At 39.0% G+C, this 23,980-nt stretch overlaps 1 protein-coding gene and 1 long non-coding RNA gene across 7 annotated transcripts in view; one reads left to right on the top strand and one right to left on the bottom strand.

The window, feature by feature from the left end:
- LOC107836018 (uncharacterized) overlaps positions 1-23,980 on the bottom strand; it is a 577,303-nt gene that overhangs the window by 267,220 nt on the left and 286,103 nt on the right. Inside the window, exon 2 of the long non-coding RNA XR_001661869.1 lies at positions 16,425-16,431. This is a non-coding gene — a long non-coding RNA (uncharacterized LOC107836018). The remainder of the gene's footprint in view (positions 1-16,424; positions 16,432-23,980) is intronic.
- Positions 1-23,980, top strand: part of LOC103136852 (protocadherin-1-like) — a 211,408-nt gene that overhangs the window by 154,672 nt on the left and 32,756 nt on the right. For 2 of the 6 annotated variants that reach the window (XM_016670574.1, XM_016670575.1), the window contains exon 5: positions 3,804-5,857. The exons of the other annotated variants lie outside the window; for them this stretch is intronic. In XM_016670574.1, coding sequence (XP_016526060.1) covers positions 3,804-3,873 — 70 coding nt within the window. In that variant the 3' untranslated portion in view covers positions 3,874-5,857. Of the gene's footprint in view, positions 1-3,803; positions 5,858-23,980 lie in introns of those variants that run through there. 6 annotated transcript variants of the gene reach the window in all.

Here is a 23,980-nt window from a genome sequence, read left to right as displayed (position 1 = left end):
AGAAAACATCTGACCTTTACTTTGTCTGATCTTGAATTTTTCTGAACCTGGCGAGGAATCTTAGTAATTTTCTTTGGTTGAACCTCTCTTTTGTCCTTTTGTGAAATAGGAAAACCCTCAGGTCTCCCCACTTTGAATAGCTATATGAAATTTAGTCTGGATGTGTGACTGTTTCCGTCTTTGTTCTAGTTTTTAATTGCTCATCCGAGTTTAATCACTATTACAATTTTACTTGCTCTTTGGCTGAAAATGTCGATTTTAAAATGAATCGTTCTTGGGTCTGAATTTCTTTTTCATAATATTGGAAGAAAATAATGGGAAGTAAGAGTAAAATGTGCAGGACTATGGTTTTGCTTTTCAAATATGTGATAGAATTGTGTTTTCTCACAATAAGTCCAATGTTATTCAACACAGTTTTATTTTACTTAAATTAAATATCTTCTTGAGTCGAAAACTGCATGGAACCGTTGAAAGTGAAACGTATTAAATAAAGTTTTTTGAACTCAGAGCCCAGTAAACATATTTTTTTTCCACATATTTTGTGCATTTCTCACTTCTCAAACATTCATACAGTCTCGTTGTAGAGGAAGTGAAAGTAAAGAAAAAAAAGTGACTTCTTGACACAAGATTCAGCTAAAAGCTGTTTCTGCAAAACATTGTGAAACAGAAGATCAACCTTGACATTTTTGCAATATTTTAACACAAAAGTGGTAAATTAGAATCCAAATGGCTTTATAATAACTTAATTTTCATTGTGTGAACACATGTCAGGAGCAATGTTGCTTTAATATTGGCTTAGGAACAGTGGATCAGATTTTTACTCTAGGAAATGGTGAGCGATCAAGAGTGTTTTGTTCTCCTGTACACAAACATTTTGTAAATCTGGAGAAGGTTTACCACCATCAATGCATTTTTGGGGGATGTTGCACAAGTGCAGGGTTCCTGTGTTCCTGTAGGCTGATATCCAATCCTCCTATACCCAAAGTAAAATCATATTCTTGATAGAGATCCAAAAGTCCCTAGCACAACTTCATCTTCTTCCAAAGTACATGGGGAGTAACCACAATCTGGCATTGTGAGGACTGCAATGGATTCACCCTAATGAAGGCCTCAAGCTGAAACTCATCATTCTGTCAAACGTTTTTTTTTTTTTTCTTTTCCACTATTTCAAGTGCTGCACTGGATCTCACATTTGCAGATTCTTGCCACAAGTTAAGCTTATTCCGAGTACGAGTTGAACTCATTTCGAGCTGCCTTTTGTCATTGATCTTCAGGCCGAGACGATATGTGTAGTTTGCATGCTGAGCACAGGACAGCCAATATGAGATTCAGCTGTTCTAACGAAGAGGTCAGAGTTATCCAGGGCCTGCATTTGCAGTCACCAATTGTTAGATGAGCAGAAGACAAAGAATGGATGAATGGATGGACACGTGTCAAAGTCAACATCACATCAATTTTCAAGCAGGATCGTGCAGCTTTGTTTGTTTGAGCCTCCATTGCCCTTTTTAACTGGGAAATAGCTGATCTTATTAAATTATTAATGAAATTAATTAGTGTAATTCATATTTTATTGCAGCTAAATGAACTTGCCTGTGCCATAAAATCTATATAAACAAAATGCGTTTGCTTTTTTTCAAATGAGTCCTAATGAAAGAACCAAAGACCTTCGTTCTGTGCACATTTAACATGTGTCTGATCTGAACCCCGTAGGCGATCAGAACCTTTAGCTGCCCGCCAAACATCGGCAGTCTCATTTCTTATTCTCCCTGTAAATATTAGCCTACGCTAAAATTACACACAGCATGTGCCTTGGAGCTTCTTGCAACCTGGCTCTGATACAACACTGTTGTGACCCACTTCCCAGGATCAATGACATCTGGAAGATGGGAGAGGTGGGAGAGAGAGACACAGAGAGAGAGGGAGAGAGAGAGAGAGAGAGAGAGAGAGAGAGAGAGAGAGAAGTAGAGAATAGGAAAGTTGACTTACAAAGTGCTTGGTAGGAGGTAACTTCTGGAGCAGGTAGCATGGAGGAGGAGGTGCTAAATCAGAACGATGTCCAACTGCGGGTTTTCTTAACAGATGCTGGCACAATGGGAGAGGGAAGGAGGAAGAGGAAGGAGTTCTCAAGAGGGGACAGATTGGAACATAGGAGGAGAAATACACTGAGGTATAAAAGATAGAGTAATGTGATGTCTCTAATCCCTTGAAACTGAAGCGTCAGATCTGGGTTGTGCACTTTGAAGATCTTACCTTTCCTCTGTTAAAATGCAGCCTCACTATGGTTGAAGTAATGCATGTTCACAACCCCTGAAGCTTTTCGGTGAGTGTGGGTGTTAATTCCTTTATGTCTGCAGTGCAGCGCCAGTCATAACTCAAAGGTGACCGAAAGCGTCGTACGTCTCAAAACACGGCAACAGAAAATTTAAACAAGTTTGCAGTGGAGCTAGGGTTCTGATGGTAGAGACAACATTCTTTTGTATGTACGTATGCATGCATGTATGTATGAAAATCAAAGATTTTCCCTGCAAAGTATGATTATGCCATGGCTGAACCTTTCTCTGCTGGTAATAACTTAGTCATTGCATAATCCTCCGTCTGTCAACAATTCATTCTTGACACAATAGAGGATCTCAGTAGCTGCACAGGTACATTTTGAAATGAATACACACCTTAGTCTCCAAAAATGCCAACAGAAAACACACAGGAACATTTCTGCAACTGTACATGTTACATTATCAAACTTATAGACTGTTTTCTTAAACATACAGGTACATTAAACAAAATGTGTCATTATCTTTCTAAAATTCACAGATCGTTCATCAAAAATGCACAAATTACTGCGGAATTCTGACTGTTTACCTAAAGATTATTGGACACTTTCAGAAAACTTAGAGCTTGTCTTGATAACAGGTTGTTTTCCCTGAAGAATTTACAGGCTATGTTTCTAAAGCTCACGCGTTGGCTTTCAAAACAAAAATTTCAGATTATGTAATTTGCACATTATTTTCTGAAAATGTACACGTTCAGGTTATCTACACAAAACATACAGGTTATGTTCCTAGAACTTACTTTCTGCTTTTTTTTTTTTTCATTCATACAGTTACAGTACTTTTTTTTCAAAAATATTATGTTTATCTTACCAAGATGTTCAGATCTTCCTCAAATGTTCCCCTTCGAGTGATTTGCAGCTTCTGATGCTATAAACGTAAAGGCTGATTTGTGTCATTCCCAAATTAATTAGCACTAATAAAATGTTGTCAAACAAACATCATGGCCGTTAGAATGATATAGAGCTTTTGCAGTGTTTGTTTTAGTCCTCTGCTGTCAGTGTTTGAACAGCTTGGTAGTAGTTACTGTAGTGAGGAACATCACACTTTCACTAATCTTCTAAAAATGACAAGGACTTGTAAATTAGTGTCTCCTAAATCATTGAGATCTTGTTTGTATCATGTTCTGCCATTTATGTAAGGACAAATAAAACATCCTAATATCATTTTTGATTAATTTAATTGTCCAATTTTTACCATAATTAGTAGGGACAGTGTGAGTTCATGCACAGTTCAGTTATTCCTACATTTCTTAAATATTCTTCAAGTTTATTTTGTGTTTTTGTGGCTTTGCAAACTTCTGCACAGTTAAAAACTGTATTTTTCTTCTTTTTTTCCCCCTTTTTTTAACAGACAGATTTTATTGACACTTCTTTTTGACATTTTTTTTTCCTCATTGATGAGAAGTTTTGCATGGAAATGTGTTCTGCGTTCCGTTACCAGAGGTGTAAGACGTTCGTATCTATCCTCTTATAGGTGGAGCGTCGTCGAGCACCAGGCCGGAGAAGGGGGCCGGACAAATCAGACTGCCTTAAGACAAAACTAAAGACACAAAGAGCATCTTAAGCTTCCATTTTTTTTCCTCCTCCTATTTACAAAAAAAGAAAACACATTAAGTCCTCAAGCTTTTTTTTTTTTTTCTTTCTCTACTCTGTGCTGCGATTCTGAGGATTTCTTTCTCCTCTTCCCTCCTCACCTGTGGTCATGAGCTTTTTTTTCAGCTTCATGCTTCACCTTCTTGGAATTCCCAAGCAGGAGAATCGCATCAGAAAAAAAAAAAAGTTTGAAAACCCCATTCTTTTGATAAGAGAAGTTGACCTGAATATCACGGAATCATCTTTGGTTTTACACCATCTTTTCTTCTCAGTCATGTCCTTGTCAGGTTACTTTTTTGGAAGAGGCGTTGATTTTTCAGGGAAGGGTTTTCGTCTTTGCAGCTCTTTTCATTTTTTGGATGATACTGAAGCCTAAATGGAAAGATCGCAGCGGACTGAAGAGTGAATCTTCTCCTTTTATGGGCATTCTTTGCTCTTTTTCTTGTTATTTTTTTTTTTACAGCTGCTTTGGCTCTGTAAATTGGACGTCCGCATAATTTTGTTTGCAGCCACTTTTTCGACAATATTTTTTCTTATTTTTGTTGCCCTGGTGCCTGTAGTTGTTAAATGACAGTCAGGGTTCGGAGGACAGGGTGAGTGGCAGATAATCAGCTGACACGCCTTCTCTTTCAGTCCAATAGGAACTCTGGTAGGAATTGTTTCAGAAACTGTCTTTCTTTTGGCCTTCATTGACACTACTGCCATGGGACATTTAGGCACAGTTAAAGGATCAACCGCAAATACTTACAATTGTTCTTAAAGACGAATGAAAATAAGTTCTCATTGTGGGTTTGATATGGGGGTTGAGCCCAGTGTGTGTTGCACTAGACTTTGCACAGACACTGGAAGCTGGGAAATACAAAAATGTTAGTAATAATTCAAAAATCTGTTGTGCAAAGGTGCTATTTCATTTGAAGGGGCTTTAGAAAACCCTACTGTATAGATTTTTCAACCAAAACAAACTATGAAGTAAAGGAAAACATCCTTTCAGCCTATATGAGCAAACACTGTCTGAGCTCATTGCTACAAGTGGTTTTTCCACCAAACTGGTGCTAAAGCCGGCTTAGCTTTCACAAAATCTGGCACTATAGAATGTCTGAGAGAGTAAAAAAAAACAACAAAACAAAAAAAAACAAAAAACAGTTTTCATTTAAGGCTGGAAATTGATTCAACCAGTTGGTTGCTTAGAACTCCGGACTCATTTCTTATGTTGAGTCTGGCTTGTTCAAGACAAACCTCCCGACCTGCAACCTGAGCAAACAGGGATATGATCTCATCATCTCATCTCCTCAGTGTTTTTATGCTAAACAGAATTTTGCTTTAGTGCCACACATGAAAAAAAAAATGTTCACAGCTTTTATAATTTATTTAATTTATAAACCGAGTTTGCAACTCTGTAAACACTGATGGCCTTTTAATATCACCACCCAGTGTTTATGATTCCTGCTTAAAACTGTGGATGTGTAACACCTGTTTGCAATGCTTATAAATAAGGATAAAAAATTTTTAAAAAAACACATCCACCATGCACAACTCTCCATTTTAAGTGGCTATAAATCAGACTGAACCCGATCAGACATGACAGCAGAAATAAGAACAGAAACCCTGTGATGTTTGTAGACAAGTTGTCACTCTGCATTAATAATTTTCAACAAAACCCATTAAAACTAGTTCTAGAACCAGCCCTGGTTTAGGCCTGTAACCACTTTGGTGGAAAACCACAATAGATAAATAACTCCCTGAGAAAACAGATCAGTCATTAAGTGGCATCTGTTCTTCCTCTGGTATCTACACAGATTGAGCTTTAATTGTTCATTTTAAGCCTCGCCACATTAACGGTCTTAAATCAAAGCCCCAAAGGCTGTTAAATCATATAAAAGAGATCAGTACAGGGGACAATTTATTATGTGGTGTTAATCAGTTGAATTTTAAATACCAAATGTGGGGGGAGGAGGACATCCAAAACAACACAACAGCTGTGTTCTTGCTTTAGTTTTAATTGCTAAAGGTTTTGCACATTTGTATCACTAATTGCCAAAATAAGTGTCATACTAATTGATTTCAGCCATTTTAATAATCTTCTTTAATTTGTTGGTTTATGATTGTGTTAACTTTTGACCCCACTTTCCACTTTTGTGCTTTTCTCGACAAAAACTCAAAAATATTACAAAATGTACACCTCATTCATGCACTTAAAACAACACTGCAATTTTTAAATTCAATATAGGGTTTCTTATTACACTTTTTTTTTGTCTTGAACCATGTACAGTACACTCATTAATCTTAGCCTTTTTCCGTCTAATTTCTCCTGCTATACTATACATTAGGCCAGCCATTCTGATCTCAACTCTTTTTTCCTCCTCGCTAATAACTGTTTTTTTACAAGTTCCATGTAAGATTTAACTGCTGGTAAATTCAGCTATCAAGGCAGTTAACCTCCTTATTGACCTGTTAATGAAACCCCTAAACTCCAAGCTGTCATTCAGCTCTCCTCTTTTCTTGTTTCTTCCAGTGAATTGATCTGTGTAGGACTCAGTTAGTTGGTTTGTACCACAGCTTAGTAACAATTGGTCACTGATCAAAGGCTTGATTATTTGTAAGTGCAACAGTGTGTTTAGTTTGAATTATACCACTATGTTTATGGGATATAAAGCTGTAAAACGGTGTATGAATTTGAATATTTGTAGTAATCACTGGTTTGCTGTAGGAATCAAACAGAGCAGCTTGGTGTCCCGCTGCCGTTCCTGTGAATGTAATTTGTATCCAGAGGTTTTTATTACAATAAACAAGTGCTGTCACACTCTAAAACGGCGGCTTGTGTGTTTGAGCGTCAGCTTCTTTGTCTGCTCTCCGTTCATTACTCTGTTTAAACACCGGATGACATATTTTTGCTTTAACCTAAAATGAGCTCTAGGAACTGTTTTGGTCCCACTTTTTGCTCCCCTTGGGAATAAACATTATGTTATGTTTTGCAAATGACTTAAATAAATACCCTTTAAAAATGTTTATTGTGTCACAGAGCAGGAGTTATGGTCTGAATGTGATAGTTTTCCGTATCTGCAAAGCTGATATGTAGACATCTAATGTTTTGAGACACTGAAGAAACCTTTTGCTTTTTAAAGACGGGATCTGTCCTAATATAAATTGGCCACTCGTTCTCTGATCTTGGCTTGTTCAACGCAATTCTTATGGAGGTATGATACTGACAACACCTTAAAAGATTGTCTCTTTCAAATTTCAAATTTTAACCTTAAATCCCAAAGTAATCTATTTTGGGATGTATGACCATAAATTTGCATAGGATTGTTGAATTATTGAGGCATAAGAGCAACAAAACATTTCATTATCAGATAATTCATATACTACATGTACATGTGGTCTACATAGGTTTTTATAAAATGAGGTCTGAGTAACATGGCTGCAGGGGCAGATATATTCCTTTGAGGGTTCTGAATGCCATTGTGTTGAACTGTATTTAACCAGGTGTGCTTTTCAAACACCAGCAGCTCTCTGAATTCATATTTACCTCTCCTGGGACCTTTTACCTTTCTTGAATAAAGCTGCAAGGGTTTTATGTCACCTCACCATAATGTCATAATCAGCAGCCCATCTGTGGAACGCTTTGGAGAGTTTCTACCCTAATCTTGTCTGATTTCTTCTTGTAGTGATTTATTCATCCATCGTAGTTTACCGAGTTTAAAGACGACCAACATTAACACGAAGGAGACAAAGCACTTTTACTATCTGGGTTAATAATTATCATTGACTCACTGAGAAAGAATAGTAGTGAAAATAACTTTGTGTGTTTGAAGTTTCTCGGAAAGGTTTCACCTTAAGCTCTCTGAAGTTGATGTCTGTTCACTCAGCTTCGCTGTTGTCATTTTCCAACTAATTTTCTCCTTCACTGAAGCCTCCACACCTGGTTCCACACAAACGCTCACAAGCCTGGGCTGCGGTCACCCAAACTTTGTGGCTAAATTTATATCAGCTGTGAAATCTGGGGGAAATGTGTGGATGTGTGTGTTTAAAGCCTTCAAGCAACATATATCCTCATATTGATATAAAGATAGAAACCTGGCCTCTGCATTATATGATGATTTGTCATGCAGTTATAACAATAAGTCTTTTCTAACATCTTAAACTAACTGGGGAAATTTTGGTTTGTTGATGGCGTCAGTAATGCCTCTTTACTTGAGTGGGTGCACTTCATGTTTCAGATTGTTGATTCATGATACAGTGCTGATGAACTTTACTCATATTAAATGGTCTGCAGAAGTCACCCACTGTGATTTGCTGAATGAAAGGATCATAAATCAACATCTATTGCCTTAACTAATAGCACTTGCAACATTCCCTTACATATGTCTACATCATGACATTACTGGCCTCCATTCTACTAATGCTAGAAAACTTGCTGCTACAGATCAATACAGATTTAAAGAATGCTACCTGTTAGAGTTGAACATGGATTATTATGGAAAAATGAGATTGAGAATGGATTTAAAAAAAATCAAGCTGTTTTTAGTTCAAATCGAGTGGATGCCTTTAATGAGCTTGTGATCTGAACCCATAATGGTAGCGTATGTGTTTGAGTTTTCAAACTCTGCTTGTCTCAGAGGAATTCCATATTTAGGTCTTTGTGCTTGATGTAGTAAATACAGACCTGAAAAAGTTTGTGTGGGAACCAGTCCATTTTCAGTGCCGCTGCTTTATATTGATTAAAGCCAAACTGCGGGCTTAATTAATGCTATGATAAACAACACCCCATCCCCTTCTCTCGCCATCAAAGCACCCACAAAGCTCACTCAGACGTACACACACATGTACGCCTTTAAAAAAAAAAAAAGAAACACACATACATGGTCTTAGATGCGTGTAAAAAATGTGGTCTGTCTCTGTGGTGCAGCAGAACTGTGTTTATGGCTGTTAATGAAAACTGAGGCCAGAGTCCCAGAATCCCAACGCTAATCACCATCCAACTCTCTGGACAGCAAAGAATGAAGGGCAGAAGGGGGTGGGGTAGTTTACCGAACACGGCAGATGAGTGCACTCATGTCTGAACGTGTGGAAGTGTTGAAAAAGTGGTTAAAATCTGGTGCATTGCATGCAAGGTCTGCAACATGGTTCAGAGCAAATGCCATGCTGTGATTACCGCTTTGTTCTTTGTTCATTGGCTTACCGTTTTATAAAAGGCAAGCTTTTCTAAAAATTCTCACTATGATTTTACAAAGAGGTCTACTCAGCTTCCATTGGTTGATGGGCCACATAAAAACTGGAAGAGTGGATGACGATCTGAATCACACTAGCTAGTGGTTAATTGTATTGTACTGTGGGCGGTTCTTGTTGAATTATTATAACTAAGTAATCAAGAGGGTAAAACTAGCAAGAAATCAACATTGTTGCTCAGATTCGGCACTATTTGTGAGACAGGTATACTGGAAATAATTAATTTGAAAATAATAATAACATGATATTGCCTAAATGTTACAGATATGTCTCTCATAAATATTCAGCATTTGTTTGAAAGTTTTTACCTGCATAAGCAAAAACATTGCCTGGTGGTCTAGATAAAAAAAAAAAATAAAAAATACATATATATATGGTTATTGCCAATATTGCACCAAATTAAGATATTTTGTTATTGTCACCTCAGTAATCTAAAGTAGATTAAGATGATTTGTACAGAGCTTTGATCATTTTTGGGCAAAATATGAATTAATTGATTTTTAAATGATGAATTAATAATGAGTATAATTGAAATTTAGGTGCTAATTAAAACATTTGATAACTGCCATTAACACTACAGTATGCAGCTTTGACAAAACATATAATTTTCTATAAATGTTTAAGCTGTCACCATGTCCTCACATAGTAAGACAGGTAATCTGTGAAAAGACTGAGCTCCACCTGTACTGTTATTGCCATCTGAAGAAATTCACCACTCCCGACCAAAAACAACCAATCAGAGCCAAGAGAAGCGCTTTAGCCCCGTCAATCAATACTACCCAGCATGATAATGGTGGAGGAACAACTTACCGCCATGGTCATCAATGCCTGCACTAATTAGCCTTAGCATTTGTGGAAGGTTATGTTGTGATGATCCAGCAGTAGTGCAACATTTTGCAAGGGGAGGGGATGAGCACGGGCATGATTGGCAGCGCTCGCTAAGGCTCTCCTGGCTCTTATTGGTTGTTCCTGGCTGAGCGGAATACGTCTGCATTTGTTCCTTGGAGAAGGGAGAGGAGCTAATTATTTTTCACAGATAATCTCTCAAAATAAATAATAATTATGTCATCACAGATTATACTGTTACGACACAATGATAAACATAACAAATATGTAAAGATTTTTTTTTTTTTGAATAAAAGGTACATATTGCACCTTCACATAAATTATGACAGCATTGAAATAGAATTATGACTACAGTCAGATTTTACAGAATTATTATCATGACATATTCAATTTTTTTTATTGTTTTGAGAAATAAATATTTTTCTAACTGGAGACCTAAACTCCCCCTCAATATCTTAAAATTAATCAGTATTGACTCATTTAAGCGTAGACATGTATGTCCCAGATAAAACTGAATGCTTTCAGTAAAAGATGATCACAATCTTTGTCTTTGCTTGTGATTGTCATGGACGGAAATGAACACTTGGCTCTGCGCTGCTGCTTTCACTGTGCATCGAAGAGTTTATTAAGCCCATTCTGGCTCACTGAGCTTCAACTAGCTGTAGAAAATGGACCATGTGAAGAGACATGGCCGCCCAGAGAGAACTGTGTGTGAGACTGGAAATGGAGTTTGGCATACACAGAACTCTACTTCCCTGCTCCGCTGAGACAAATACCTTTTTCCTCTCAGAAGGTGGTTAGCCGCACATTCTCACATTTCTGTGATAAAAGAACTTCATTGACCAAAGCGAAACAACAAATTCCAGTTGTCAGACATATATTAAAAATGAATGTGGAAGCTAAAATGGCTGAGTACATTCCCCATCGCTCTCTAATAGCAGCAAGTCAGTCCAGTGGTGATTCCTTTGTCTTTCTCAACCGTCCATCTGGAATGTGTGTAAAATCTGGTTTTCTATTGTCTTTGGACTTGCTGCAGACAAAACGTTAAATGCTTATTTTCCTTTTTGCTCCATTTAAATAAAGTCTGGTATACTGATTACACTGTGTGATGCTCCGTCGCATTCCTGTCGATTTATTTCCTTTTTTGCTGGAGCTTGACAAAGGCTTCCCAAATGAATCGTTCTTTCATCTGCTTCTGTTAGTTATTACTGACTGAAGGTTCTGGATGCCGGATTGGGACTCAAGGCTGTCCAGTTTAAACTTGCTCCCTTGTCCTCTAGGCTCCTTTTTTTTTTTGCGATTCATTAGTCGGACGCAGATGTCAGAGGAAAATTCGACAAATTGGTTTTGGGAAAAAAGAAAGTCTTAAGTAGCTCAAATAATCAGTTGGTATATCAAAGGTATGCAGAATAATCTCTCTAAATGGACAGCATGTTGAACTTTTAACCACATGAGAAACAAACAAAAAAAAAATACCACACTCAGTTTCACTCCAAAATTTGAGAGTAATAGTTTGGAAAAACATTGCCTCGCACAATGAGTTTGAGGTAGAGTCAGAATTTGAAGAAAGTCTTCTTCATTCCAGCCTTACGTCAGCAGTTGCGGGTAGTGGTGAAATCACCAGACACCTTCTTGGCAGGCCCATTACAGCCATTTAGTATTATTTTAATGCTACAGCTTACTTAAATAGTGCTGTCTCTCTTATTGATCGCTATATCTTCTGATGGCCTCTTCCAGGAAAACAAGTCATAATGACATGGAGCTCAAATCGTCTCAAATTGGCTTTTGGGCAATGAGATCATTGAGCTCCATTTGACTTCCACATTTACCAGATCTAAAACATCACAGGTTTCTGATGTAAATTAGATTTGGATCATGTTTTTAAGCCTACAAATTAAAAATAAATAAATAAAGAAAGAAAGAAAGAAAGAATAAAATAAACCTTGTAAATACATAATGGTATCCTGTCAACATGAAGAGTCAAAAAAAGGAAATAAATTCAAAGAATTTTTGTAGAAGGAATCTTGCTGAATCCACGCCATAAATAATATTAGCAGTTCTTAAGACAAATGTGTGTCCAACTTTCCACAAGCAAGTTCCTGTGAGTGCAATGGATAAAAATCAAAGCTACAGCTGTTCATGCAGCGATCCTGCAACAACTGGAATGGTTCCAGTTCCAAACTGATGATATCATGTGCTGCCTGCAGACGTTGCTTGTTTGAATGCTGCTATTTTCATGCTCATTAGTGATGTGTGGGTTTATTGTATTACAACAATAAATCACGTCAGTCGTTTAGGGATGTTTCTGTGCTGTAAAGAAGATGACACATAACTGGCTACATCAAAATATTTATGAACTTCTGAGGAAGAAGAAGAAAAATAAAAGATATTTCTAGAATCAACAGCCATTTGGACTCTAAAGCATCGTTTGCAGTGTCCGCCCAAACCATAACCAGCCTGTTACTGCTAGTTCCTCGCCACACACAAACAATGCGACAGAAAGCTGCACGTTTGTGCACGGATATCCAGACACAAAGACAAAGACACAGAAAATCCAAATAATTACTGAAGCCAAAAGTCAGCAGCACCATGCAGCCAGCAGTGTACGCGTGTGTGCAGGAGGGGGTCTGTGTTTTCTGTGTGTAACGTGTACTTTAATGAGGAGACTGAGGACAGACCGGTTTACAGAGAAAAAAACACTCCAAATCCCATTACTGCACTGGTTAGTGTGTGTTCGCGGCATCTGTGTGTATCATTGTGAGTTTGTCGAGCTGTGTGATTACTGTGGGTTTATTTTCAGTGTGTCTGTGGGTACGTATAGGTCCGCCTGCGTGTGTGTGACTGTGTGTGCCCCTCTGTGTCCACGGTAAACAGCGACTTCTCATTAAAGCTTTCCGCATGGCTGCAAGTGAATGCCGAGTCCTGGAACCTGGATAATCCACTCTACAACACAAATAATACACACACGCACAGTCCAAAGCTCTGTGCAGCCCGCTGACTTACAGACCTCATATCAACTCCACGGTCACCTGAAGGGGGAGATAATATATAAATAAAAGATGGAGACAGAAGAGATAAAAGAAGAGAAAGACGAATAAGGAGGAACATGAGGAGAAACAACAATTGCGGACAACAAAAGATTTGCAGCATGCGGGACTGTTGGAGGCAGTAGGCAAAGGAACAATTCAGAGGACGGGATCGACTAGATTAAGAAGTAAAGTCACTAAAAGGAAAGGGGGAAGAGGAAGACAAAGAGCAGAGGAGGAGCAGCCAAAGGGAGTTGGTGTATTTGTCAGTTTAATCCTCTCCTATTAGCAGCTCCTCTGTGTGCTGTAAGGATTAGCTTGTTGTTTGAGCTCCAGCAGGTCAGAGGAGGGCATGGGCAGGGGGTGGGGGTGCTGAGAATAACGTCCCCGTGAGGAGTCTTCGTCGTTAGACGCAGCATCCACCTCCCATCCTGGAGCTCCCTGAGAGGATCCGCAGTCATTTTGCTCGTAAAGAGCTGAATGACCAATGAGGTGTTGAGTCAGGAAGCGTTTCCCACAGCGACAGTTTAGAGGGCCCTCCCCTCATTTAACCTCTTGGCATAGCTCAAACTCCAAAACACACATACAGAAACAGAAAGAATAATGCGTGCATTGATATGCAAGATAAAGGCCATGCACATATCAGGTCAGAGTGAGGCTGCTGCTCATAATTCATAACACACACCAAAAGACTCGCGTGCGCGCACACACCAAACAAAACCCAAAGCTCAGCGGCGGATGCTGTGTTTACGATTCGGGTCACACAGCTAGAGTAAAAAGCACACGCAGAGGCAAACGTGGGTCAGCGGTGCAACCCTTGCTTCTAATGCAGAGCACAAACGCACAACAAACACACGCCGAGTTTAAGGCCAAAGCTCAACAGGGAGTGAGCAGACACGCAACATCATGCGCCAAACACAAGTTTCCCGCGAACTTCGCCGCTTGCTGTAAAATGGTTCTGCCTGGTTGATCGCAAGGCGGGGCTCTCTGGAATCTGCTGAGGCTTTAGGGCAGAGTTAACGTTAATAATCTGAAGGATTTGATTGATTGAGCAGGATTTGGTGGGTGTGGCTAAGCGTGTGAGGCAGAACTGAGGGAAATAAAAGTGTATGATGGCCTGCAAACAGCACACAGACAGACCAACTATCACATCACATCACATCACTCCACAGCGTATGTGTGTAGGTGTGTGTGTGTGTGTGTGCGTGTGTGCGTGTGTGTGTTTATGTGTGTGTTTGTGATGGTTTTGGGTCATATGCATGTATCTGTAAATGCAGCAACAGTCAAGTTTGTGTGTTTTTGTGTTACACAACAAAAGACAAAAGGAAGGGTTCGGGGACATGACTGCATGTTGTGTGTGTATATTGCATGGAGGGAAGTGCTGTCCAGGGGGGAGATCTTCTTCTGCTCCAGTTAGAGCGGTCAGACACCAGCGCAGCCATCCATGGTCCACTTCCTGTGCATTTTCTGTTGACCTCTGACCCCTGCTGGTTGATTTTAGGTCCGGAGGGATATTTAGACCCTTCATCTACGGGCATATTTTTTACTTGTTTTTGCAGAGGAATTTTGAAAGGAAAAGAAAGGAAAATATTATGTTTATTTTGACAAGAAAAATGTCTGTTTGCAATAATACTTCACTTGATAGTATTATTGATAAGGGATGTAACACAGCAGCATTATTTTATCAGTAGCCTAACAAAACAATGAATCCAAAGATCCTTCCAATATACTAATTTGTTGTTAAATCTAACATGACACAATGTTTCTAACCCATGTTCCATATTTTGAAAGTTGCATAAATAACAAGCTGTCATTTCTGTAAACTAACGGTATGCTAATGAGGGGAAACAGTGACTCTACTCTGTCTTAGAGTCACTTCTCAAGCCACATATGACTTACTTTCAAATTCCAAAATACGTTTACAACCAGCACATTAATTAGCCAGTTGATGCAAAGCAATTGTTCAAATGAATTTACTGTGTGAGAATTTGTAGAGATTAGTTAGAGAGTAGTTTTGTTAGTTTGTCTGTTTAAAAGTTAAACCGTCAGCATGGTTTCACATGATCATTTTCAGTTTCTGCAACTGTTTTCTCAAAAAACAGAGTTTACACTGAAACGAGGAAAGTGAAAAATGGTTCACTGCGAGTTTGTTAGATTTAAAAAGGTCCAAACAGATCAGTTTGGAAGGAAAGAGCGAATCAGCACTTAAAACTGCAGCTAGAAGCACATTTCCATCTATCTGCTCTTCAAGTGTCACCGTGCTCGCTTTAGGCTTCGCAAGATCCTCTGAAAGGTTGTGGAGTTAATCAGATGTCGGAGCTGAAGTGATGCACTGTCATCGTTAGTTTGAGGGGTTTAGCAGAAGTAAACTTATTTCTAGAGCTGAACTTCTTTGAAGCATGTCTCCGTTTTGCATAATGTCTCAAACATTGCTGTCATTACTCATTTGGACATTTTCCCTTTTTATCCACTCCTTTTGCTTACGTTGCAGCAGGAGGTCTTAGCTGCTTGAATGTCAGGTGTGAAACGTATGCAAGGCTTTTAAATGTGACGTGAGCTGTCATCATGGAGAGCAGGAAGGTCTATAAAATAAAAAAAATAAAAAAAAGTAAAATGTGCAATGACTCTCTCTACAGACCAACTTTAAGATTTTAGTCGAAAAATGCCCGGTCAAGCTATGGATTTTTCTGACTTTGCAGTTTCCCCACACTACTTTGCTCTTCAGAGCACATACAGTATCAGTGTGTACAGTATCCCAACCATCCATTAATATTCCCAGCTGTTCTGTGGTTAATTTCCTTCTTTTGTATATTCTCTCAGTTCTGCCTCTGCGACCTCCTAATTTACCCAGAGGGAGCAGAAAGTTTCATCTCCTCTTATTAAACTTAATTTCCACAGTCTGTGTGCGTGTGTGTGGGTGTGTGTGTTTGCTCAAAGACAAGGAGAAGCAGCCATGCAGTAAATTGTCCTTGTCATCCGTGTGTCACCAGCAGAGTCGGTAACCTTAACGAGGACTGCGTGTCCGCCCGCTCCTAGGCTCAGTGGCGGAGGTCTCTAAGGGCCCTCCGGTTGGTGTCCTCATCTCGCAGCCGGAACGCTGCGGACCCAACGGGATGCTTTCCTCCGACGCCCTCAAACAGCGTCACTGCTAATTAGCCAAACAGTTTGGAGGTGTAAGGTCCTTCTGTTGGTTGTTTTGTAGGAAAAACACAGCTGACTTCACGGTTGCGCTGATGAGAAGTTTCTCAGTTTGATTTTTCTGAGCTCAATACCTTGCTCAAGGACAGCAGAAATGTTAAAGCAAATGTCCAAGAACTTGGAAGCTGATAAAATACATGGGGAGTTGTTTCTATCTTTGTTTATTTTGTAATGAAAGGTGAATTATAGATGTCTTCATGAAACACCCATATTCTGGAGTAATTATTGAAAAAGAACACTAACTTCCTTATTAACCCACTTTTACTACAAGACCAGAAATGGAGATCAATAGGGGGGGATTGGTGTTGTGTCTGCATTGAGGTGGACACTGTACAGATCTGTTGTGGTGAAGACGGAGCCGAATCAAAAGACAAAGAACTCGATTTACTGGTTCCTACCCTCAACTACGGGCATGAAATGAGTAGTGACAGAAAGATCAAGATCGTGGATACAAGCGGCTGAAATGAGTTTCTTCTGGCAGGTCTCTGGGCTCTCTCTTAGAGATAGGGTGAGAAAGTGCTTGTTCACATCGAGAGGAACCCTTTGTCCAGATGCATGTCTCACCAGGAGGACACCCAGATATACGCTGGAGGGACTACGACTCTCAGCTGACCTGGGAACCTGGGACCTCGGGACTCCGCCAGTGGAGCTGGTCCAAATGGCTAGGTAGGGGGAAGTCTGGGTCTCACTGATTAGGTTGCTCCCCCAGATTAGGAGGAAGATAATTTGTGTATAGTCCCCATTTTCTTTAAACCTGAGGATTTGCCCAATTTGGGTTTCAATAAAAGCCTCTCTGATTCAGATTTAACTTGCTTTGGAAACATTTTTTGTTGGTTTCTTGAAGGATTATTTTAAATTTGGGTCAATGTTTGGTTAAAAAAAAAAGAAAAAGAGAAACATATCAATTATCAGTGTGTGTGTGTGTGTGTGTGTGTGTGTGTTCTGACATATCCAGTTTTTGTAATCTGGATTTAATGACCACGGATTGTTTTCGCACCGTTGAGAAATGGGGTCAGTATGTGCTCAGTGTTGCATGGCTCCCCCCTGTGACTGTGACTCAGCCTCTCTTGCCCTCTGCTGTCACTTAAAACATCTCCAGCACCCCCACCCCACGCACACGCTCACGCTTATCGCTCCTCACAGAGATTTGACTCAGATTCTCCCCTTCAGTCGTTTTCCTGGCTGCTTGCTCCGTCTCTCTCATAGTATCGCCTTTGTAAACGGATCCCCAGCCCCGGCCTGAATTTGCATGGGCGGGAGCCAATAAGGGGGGCCGACTGGGAGAGTAAGGAGGAGAATCTTATTTCCATATATAACGAGGCCTTTTCTGCAGGCAGCTAGAGACCCAGAAAGCACAGGGAGATGAATTTATTTATGTATGGTTTTGTCAAAGATCTCCCCCAACACTTGAAGTCAGTCCAGGAAGCCAATTATGCACTGGATTGCGAGGAAAACATTTCTTTACATGTCATTTAGTCTCTTCAGCTTGCTTTTCCATTCCCCCTCACATAAAAAAAAATGAGAGAAAAGATCGGCTGAGGAGTAGTCGAACCGAACAACACTGATTCCGTCGTTATCGCTCCTGCTTCACGTCTCATTTTTGTTGCGATCAAAGCAGCAGCCTTTCATCTACTGCCTGCAACTCTTGTGCTCGGCTTGAGGCCCGTTTCAGAGAGAAGGAGCTTCAGGGTGATAACTTACCATCGTCTTCACTTTCTTGATTTTACTGTAAATGTCAAGGAAAACTCGCCCAAAACCATAGAGCGAACAGAACAACAACATGATGTGCAAGACGCCAAGAGTGCTTTTGTTCTTATCAGTCGAGATGAAGCAGCAATAGAGGAGAGGGTTAGAATAGGAAATGCGTTTGCATCTTATATTCTCCAGGATTTTTTTATTTATTTATTTTTTCTCCACATTTTTTGCCAGTTCTAATCTGCGATGCGAAAGAATTAAAGCGTGGAGCTGAGGCGTTATCTCCTGCACACAGCACAAGAAAGAGAGGGAGAGAATAGGCAAGAGCTGAATAATGAATCAAACACACTACAAAGCCTTTTACATTTCCTATACTTCACCTTAAATATTAAGAGGACTGCTTCTCGGCCCAATATTCGTCTTAAGAAAACGGAGAAGTAGGAACCGCCATTACAACTGGTGGCTAAAAAAGAGCCCTCCGTTCTGTTGGTTTCTGGGTTTTTGACTGACTCCCAATTCGCTTGAGGATGTTTTGCATAATGTTGACTGGGCGACCGAAAATGGAGGAGTATCTAAGCATCTGGACAGCCCGTGATGAATGCCAGGAAGTCTCAGCGGGATTGCCGTCTGATGGATCATAAGACTGTGCGGAGATATCTCTTCACTGAAAAAATGGTGAAATTTATTCAAGCGTCTTGCAGTCAGAGCAGCGCTCCTCAGCAGGATTTTGAAGTCTTTATTTTATGACTTCTCCCCCCTGCCCTTTCATACACTCTTTACCCAGATATTGTGCAGTCGATCGTTGGTCTTGAACAAAGAACAACGTGTTTTTCACATAGGTTACGTCTATGATTAACCAATGTTTTGGTTCACAGGTGAAGCTTTTTTTTTGTGATAATTTGATATAAAACAATGGAAACAGATTTTACAATCACTGATTTTTATGTCAACGTCAGATACTGGCTCAGTTTCATAAACACTTTGCGTCTTTGCATCAAATGTTGTCCACATAGCTCCTAAAGTTAGCCACAAATAGCTGTTTTCTGTAATACCTATGTGTAGAAAACCTAGTTTGATCCTGTCATACGTTGAGCACTGCTCATATTTAAAGTTGCGAGATATGAAGTAACATAGTCATCCCTTATCAAACTGATCATGACTTTTTGGAGATTATAAGCTTAAAGCATAACAAAAATAAATCCCACCCAGTGAGAATCAGTCTTTTTCCCCACTTTTTTAAATTTTTTTTTATTTCAAAAACTCATGTTCCATGGGTAATTTTTTTTCACAGAAAAAAAAAAAAAATGTTATAGCCCCTGCCTGACTGAATAATGGTTAATGGCTGTTTGAGAAGATAAGGCCTAAAGCTACCACTGTTTAACATATGGCGAGGTGCTAATGGAGCCCTCAAGATGCTCCTGTCTGTATTGTTAACTGCCAGCAGTGAACTTGAAGCCATGGCGGCAGAAGCGACGTGAGATTTCACAGCTTCCCCCCGAAGATAATCTGATGTTAATTACCATGGGGTGCCAATAAATCACTCACAATCATGTCATAAACATGAAGGGGTCCTTCATGCATCATTATAGCTTTGCAAAGAGGAGTGAGCGAGCCTGGGACTTGCTCCGTGACACCCTCAGCTTTGCATAAAGGTCCCTTCATTATCCCGCCCCATCATTTCACTTCGCAAGACAGTGGCGCTTTGACTTTAACAGCCTCCATCGTGTCTTTCTTCACATTCGCTCATTCCACCGATGTCAAATTACAACCTGTCTCCTCACTGCGCTGAGGCTCCATGTGGAGCTCCATAAAGCAGTGCTAATATGGGCAGGAGGACAGAGGACAGAGGTAATTATAGACTTTGCAGCTCTTCATTAGAATCGATTATGTAATTGATGCATTTAGAAGCATTTTATAAAATGATTAATTCAATTTGCATTTAAATGATTCATCCGTCTACATTTTATACTCTTTATGATGCCTCCAAACCCAGCATGTAGTGTGTCGGAGGCTGCCAGTCTTTTATAGAGCTCTTTGATTGCAGATACCACTCAGTCTGAAAGACTACAAACATAAAATTAAGGCCCTCTTAAAAATGATGATCCAAATCACCACTTAGTTAGTTCCAGCTTTAGTTGAAGACTTCTTCCTGACATATTCTGTGGATTTATTCATAGACGTTAAATTAGAACAACGCAGGCGGCAAACTGGAAAGAAAATGGAAGAGGAAGCTTTGAGCTTCAGTGCTGAATTTGAAAGATGTTGGCCAAACGTTGCCTGAACCGGGCTGCTCGCACCACTTACCATCTGCCGGCCATTATAATCAACACTTCAGCTGACTGTGAAGCGGGTTTTAAGGATCTGATCAGTGAACTAACATATGATTAGGCAAAAACTTGTGGTTTCTTTGATGAGTTAAATCACATATCACATTGGGATGCCAGAAATATTACAGAACCATGAGACTTGACAGGCTGGTTCGGTTTAAATTTAGGAAGGAGCAGCTGGTGTCGCATATTTTTTGGATTCAGTCAACAGTTTTATTTGTGTTCAATTTTACATACTGATGAAATTCCTCAATAAGGTCCAACTTTACAAGTTTAAGCAGGAATATAAATCTACTATTGAATAGTTGCACTTGAATCTGAAGTCATAGAGCAACAGCTCCAAAAACATATTTTCAAACCAAGCTTTTGTAATTAGACATTTCAGAACGATATAAACCAACAAAAGATTCATTGTACACACAGACCCGTTCCCCAAAATGCACAGGTTCAACATGGAATGGACTTAAACAGATAAAATGGAAAGTTAAAGAAAATTATATTCTCGGAAAAGGAAATGTAATGATCTGAGGTTGTTTGCCTGCAGGCAAAGTTAATGACTCGCACAGAGTAAAAGTTTTAGGTGTGGAAACAACATTTTAGAGTAGTAAATCCTAGTCTGGTCCGACAGATCAGTTGTTCGTCCTGCAACAAGATAATGAACCAAATCACAGCTCCAGGCATTTTACGAACATGGTAGCGGATAACCCCAGCAGAATCTCCAGGAATAAAGTTTTTAGCTGCTTGTCAAGGTCACATTAAACTATCCAACTGGTTTTAGGTTCAACAATCCCAGCAGAAACATTTAGACTTTTAGAATAGTGTCATGTTTTACATCTCCAAAGGGTGGATACTTTAAGAATCCATCAATTTTACATGAAATCAGAATGCTGAACATCGTACAAGTGTATCTTTTGTCATTAAATTTTATTGCGACCAAAGTGGAAAACAATTAGATGTCCAAAATATGTTGTAAGGTTTACACATTTTAGTGTAGTTGTTGAAAGAATACTGCATGTATTTAGTATCCCATAATGAGAAAATGGCCTGTGCAGATAAATGTTTTGTAATGTTAATTTCATCAACCCTACAGAGTGAGCTGCTTTCTCCCTCTTTTTTACATATTTTCAAAAAAGCTGTGATAAAATATTTTCACATCGTATCATAAAGAACATTGTTCCAGAAGTGCAAACCTTGCACTAAGTGTCGCTGGCAATTTCCTTTTTGCCTTCAACTCTTCCAGATAAGTCATAACATTTCATTTTTCCTGTTCATCTGATGTAACCTGAATGAGATGGTACTTAAATTCTTTTGTCCACCATTCTGTCACAGATTTCCTTCTGTATTTGAGGTAATTATTCAGCTGATGACCCAACTTTAGCCAAGCTTCAGTTGTCAGACAGAAGGCGTCAAATTTGATCCTGAAATACTTTAGAGTTCATGATGGACTGAATGACCGCAGGATGCATAGGTATTGTAGCTGTTAAACAAACTCCTAAACATCAACTCCCTGGTACTTGGTCCTTGTGATGACATGCTGTTATGTTCTCACCAAACAGGAATTATAGACAAACATAAAAACTGATGGGATGTCCATTCCTACAAACATTAACTACTTCTTTTTGTTTCACTTGTGAATAATCTCTCTCTCTCTCTGTGGTTATTATTGTTCAAAATGTTTGGATGGCTTTAGAACCTCTCTCAACTTTAAAGGCAGCATCAATTGCTTCTTTAAGAACATTAATGTTCTCTTAACTTTTTGGAGTTGTGTTTAATAACTGTATCCTCCAACATCCCCTCTTTTATAGGGGTGGTTTAATAGTAAGCAATTGTTCTATGTATTGTCATGATAAGTAGAATGATGAATTATAATACAGCCATTTTCGTTTTATGATGCTGGTGTAGAGATGGCAATGAATAAGGAATAAATCTAAAAGCCGTGGGGCGTAAAACACATTCGAAATCCAGAACAGATCCATGCAGGAAAATTGTTTGATATCTAATCTAATTTACTCATAGATAAAGTTGCACGTCTATTAAGAAAATTAAAATATACAGTTATTTACAAGTACAAAGTTTTAGGAAATCCTGTATTAGGTCGATGATTCAAGGTTAATGTGACTGTTATACATCTCCAGTAGTCCACAGCGCTGCATGAAGGGAGAACGTTTACAACTTTAAGGCTCTAATCAGACTATTCTACAGTCACCTCTAATTTATTTGTGTTTATTACTCTAACTGTGCTTATGGTCATAATTCATCATGAGATTTTTATCGCCAGAGAGCCTGGTAGTACAAAGGTTAAATAAGTAAAGGCAGCACAATAAAATAAAACAAAATTCTGTCTCTTCTTCTTTGCCTCTTATAAATCTCCATATCTAATGGGCATGGAGGTGACTCAAACAACCTGGCTGCGGTTGGAGAAAGCCAATTAAAGTGGAAGACAAACGTGCTCCGTATCTTCAGAGTTGCTTCTCTCCGAACATCTAGCCGTAGTCCGTCTCCTGCTCTGATCACGGTGATGGGTCTATTGAACACTCTGTGTGTGCTTGAGCTGATGCAAGCAGTGACGCAGCAGTTGCAGGTACACAAAGAGCTCAAATGGAATCTATTTAAACTGGTTAGATGTTACTGGGAGCTGTGGTAATTACCTACTAGTTGGGGTCTTCTTTTGTTTTTACTATGTTATAACTTTGCCTATATTCACATTCATTTTTCATTTACATTCCAATCTAACTTGAAATCAGTTTTGAGATGTTACTTCTTGGATTGGAGGTAAAATACTAACTATTAGGAAGATTGAACATCCCATAATATGAAAGCTATACCAGATCTGTGAAGTGCCTATCAGTCAAATCTGTGTCCATTTTGCCTCAATTAAATGTCTCAGTGAGTGGACATATGAGCACATAAAATAAAACCAAAATCTTTTTTTTTTTTTTTTTCCATCTTCCAGAGGCATGCAGTTAAGTATGATACATTATTTGATCATGTAGTTCATTTGCACAATAGCACCTCTAAACTTTTGTTGATGTGGGTCCCCTTCGTTGCCCAATAGCTGTCCTTGAACTGGGCCATCTACAGAAATGTGTTGTGTCTTTTAAACAGCAGTTCACTCAGATTCTAATAGAACCTGTGTGAAAATGAAAATCATCTCAACATCTTTATGAATGCATTAACTAATGAACAGACGGTTGACTTGTCCGGACCACCTAGACCACAAGAGAACTGGTGGTAATTGTCACAAGTTTAACAATGTTTACCTATATTTCTATTTTATACATTTTGTTTGGAAAAAGTGAACTGAGCTACTGTTGTTGTCACATTAAAATATCATACAATACTTAATGCAGTCAGATGGGACTAGCCATGCAAAATGTAGGTTAGGTATTCAACAATTTATTAAGGAGTTGAAGCTTTAAATTGGCAGCTTGAGTGATGTGAATGGGATAAAAAAAATGGTTCTGTTACACCCATCCTCATGGATTTCAACAGTGTGAATCCTAGTGAACTACACCAACTCCTGGTAATCTGGTAATCTGTTCTGATTATTGTCTTGTGATCTTTAGTTCCAGTTCACTTACTATCGGTGCTATGGTGACTGTCAAGTACAACTAACATTTCTCTCAAATGTAACCAGAAGTCAGCAACTTTGAGCACAACATGCTGTTCATTAACTTTATCCAAACAGAAAAGGATTTGTAAATATAATAAGAAAAAAAAAAAAAATATATATATATATA

This window comes from Poecilia formosa, unplaced genomic scaffold (genome assembly GCF_000485575.1).
Source record: "Poecilia formosa unplaced genomic scaffold, Poecilia_formosa-5.1.2 Scaffold35, whole genome shotgun sequence".
In the NCBI taxonomy this organism is placed as follows: Eukaryota; Metazoa; Chordata; class Actinopteri; order Cyprinodontiformes; family Poeciliidae; genus Poecilia; species Poecilia formosa.
This window is presented reverse-complemented; position numbering and strand designations above follow the sequence as displayed.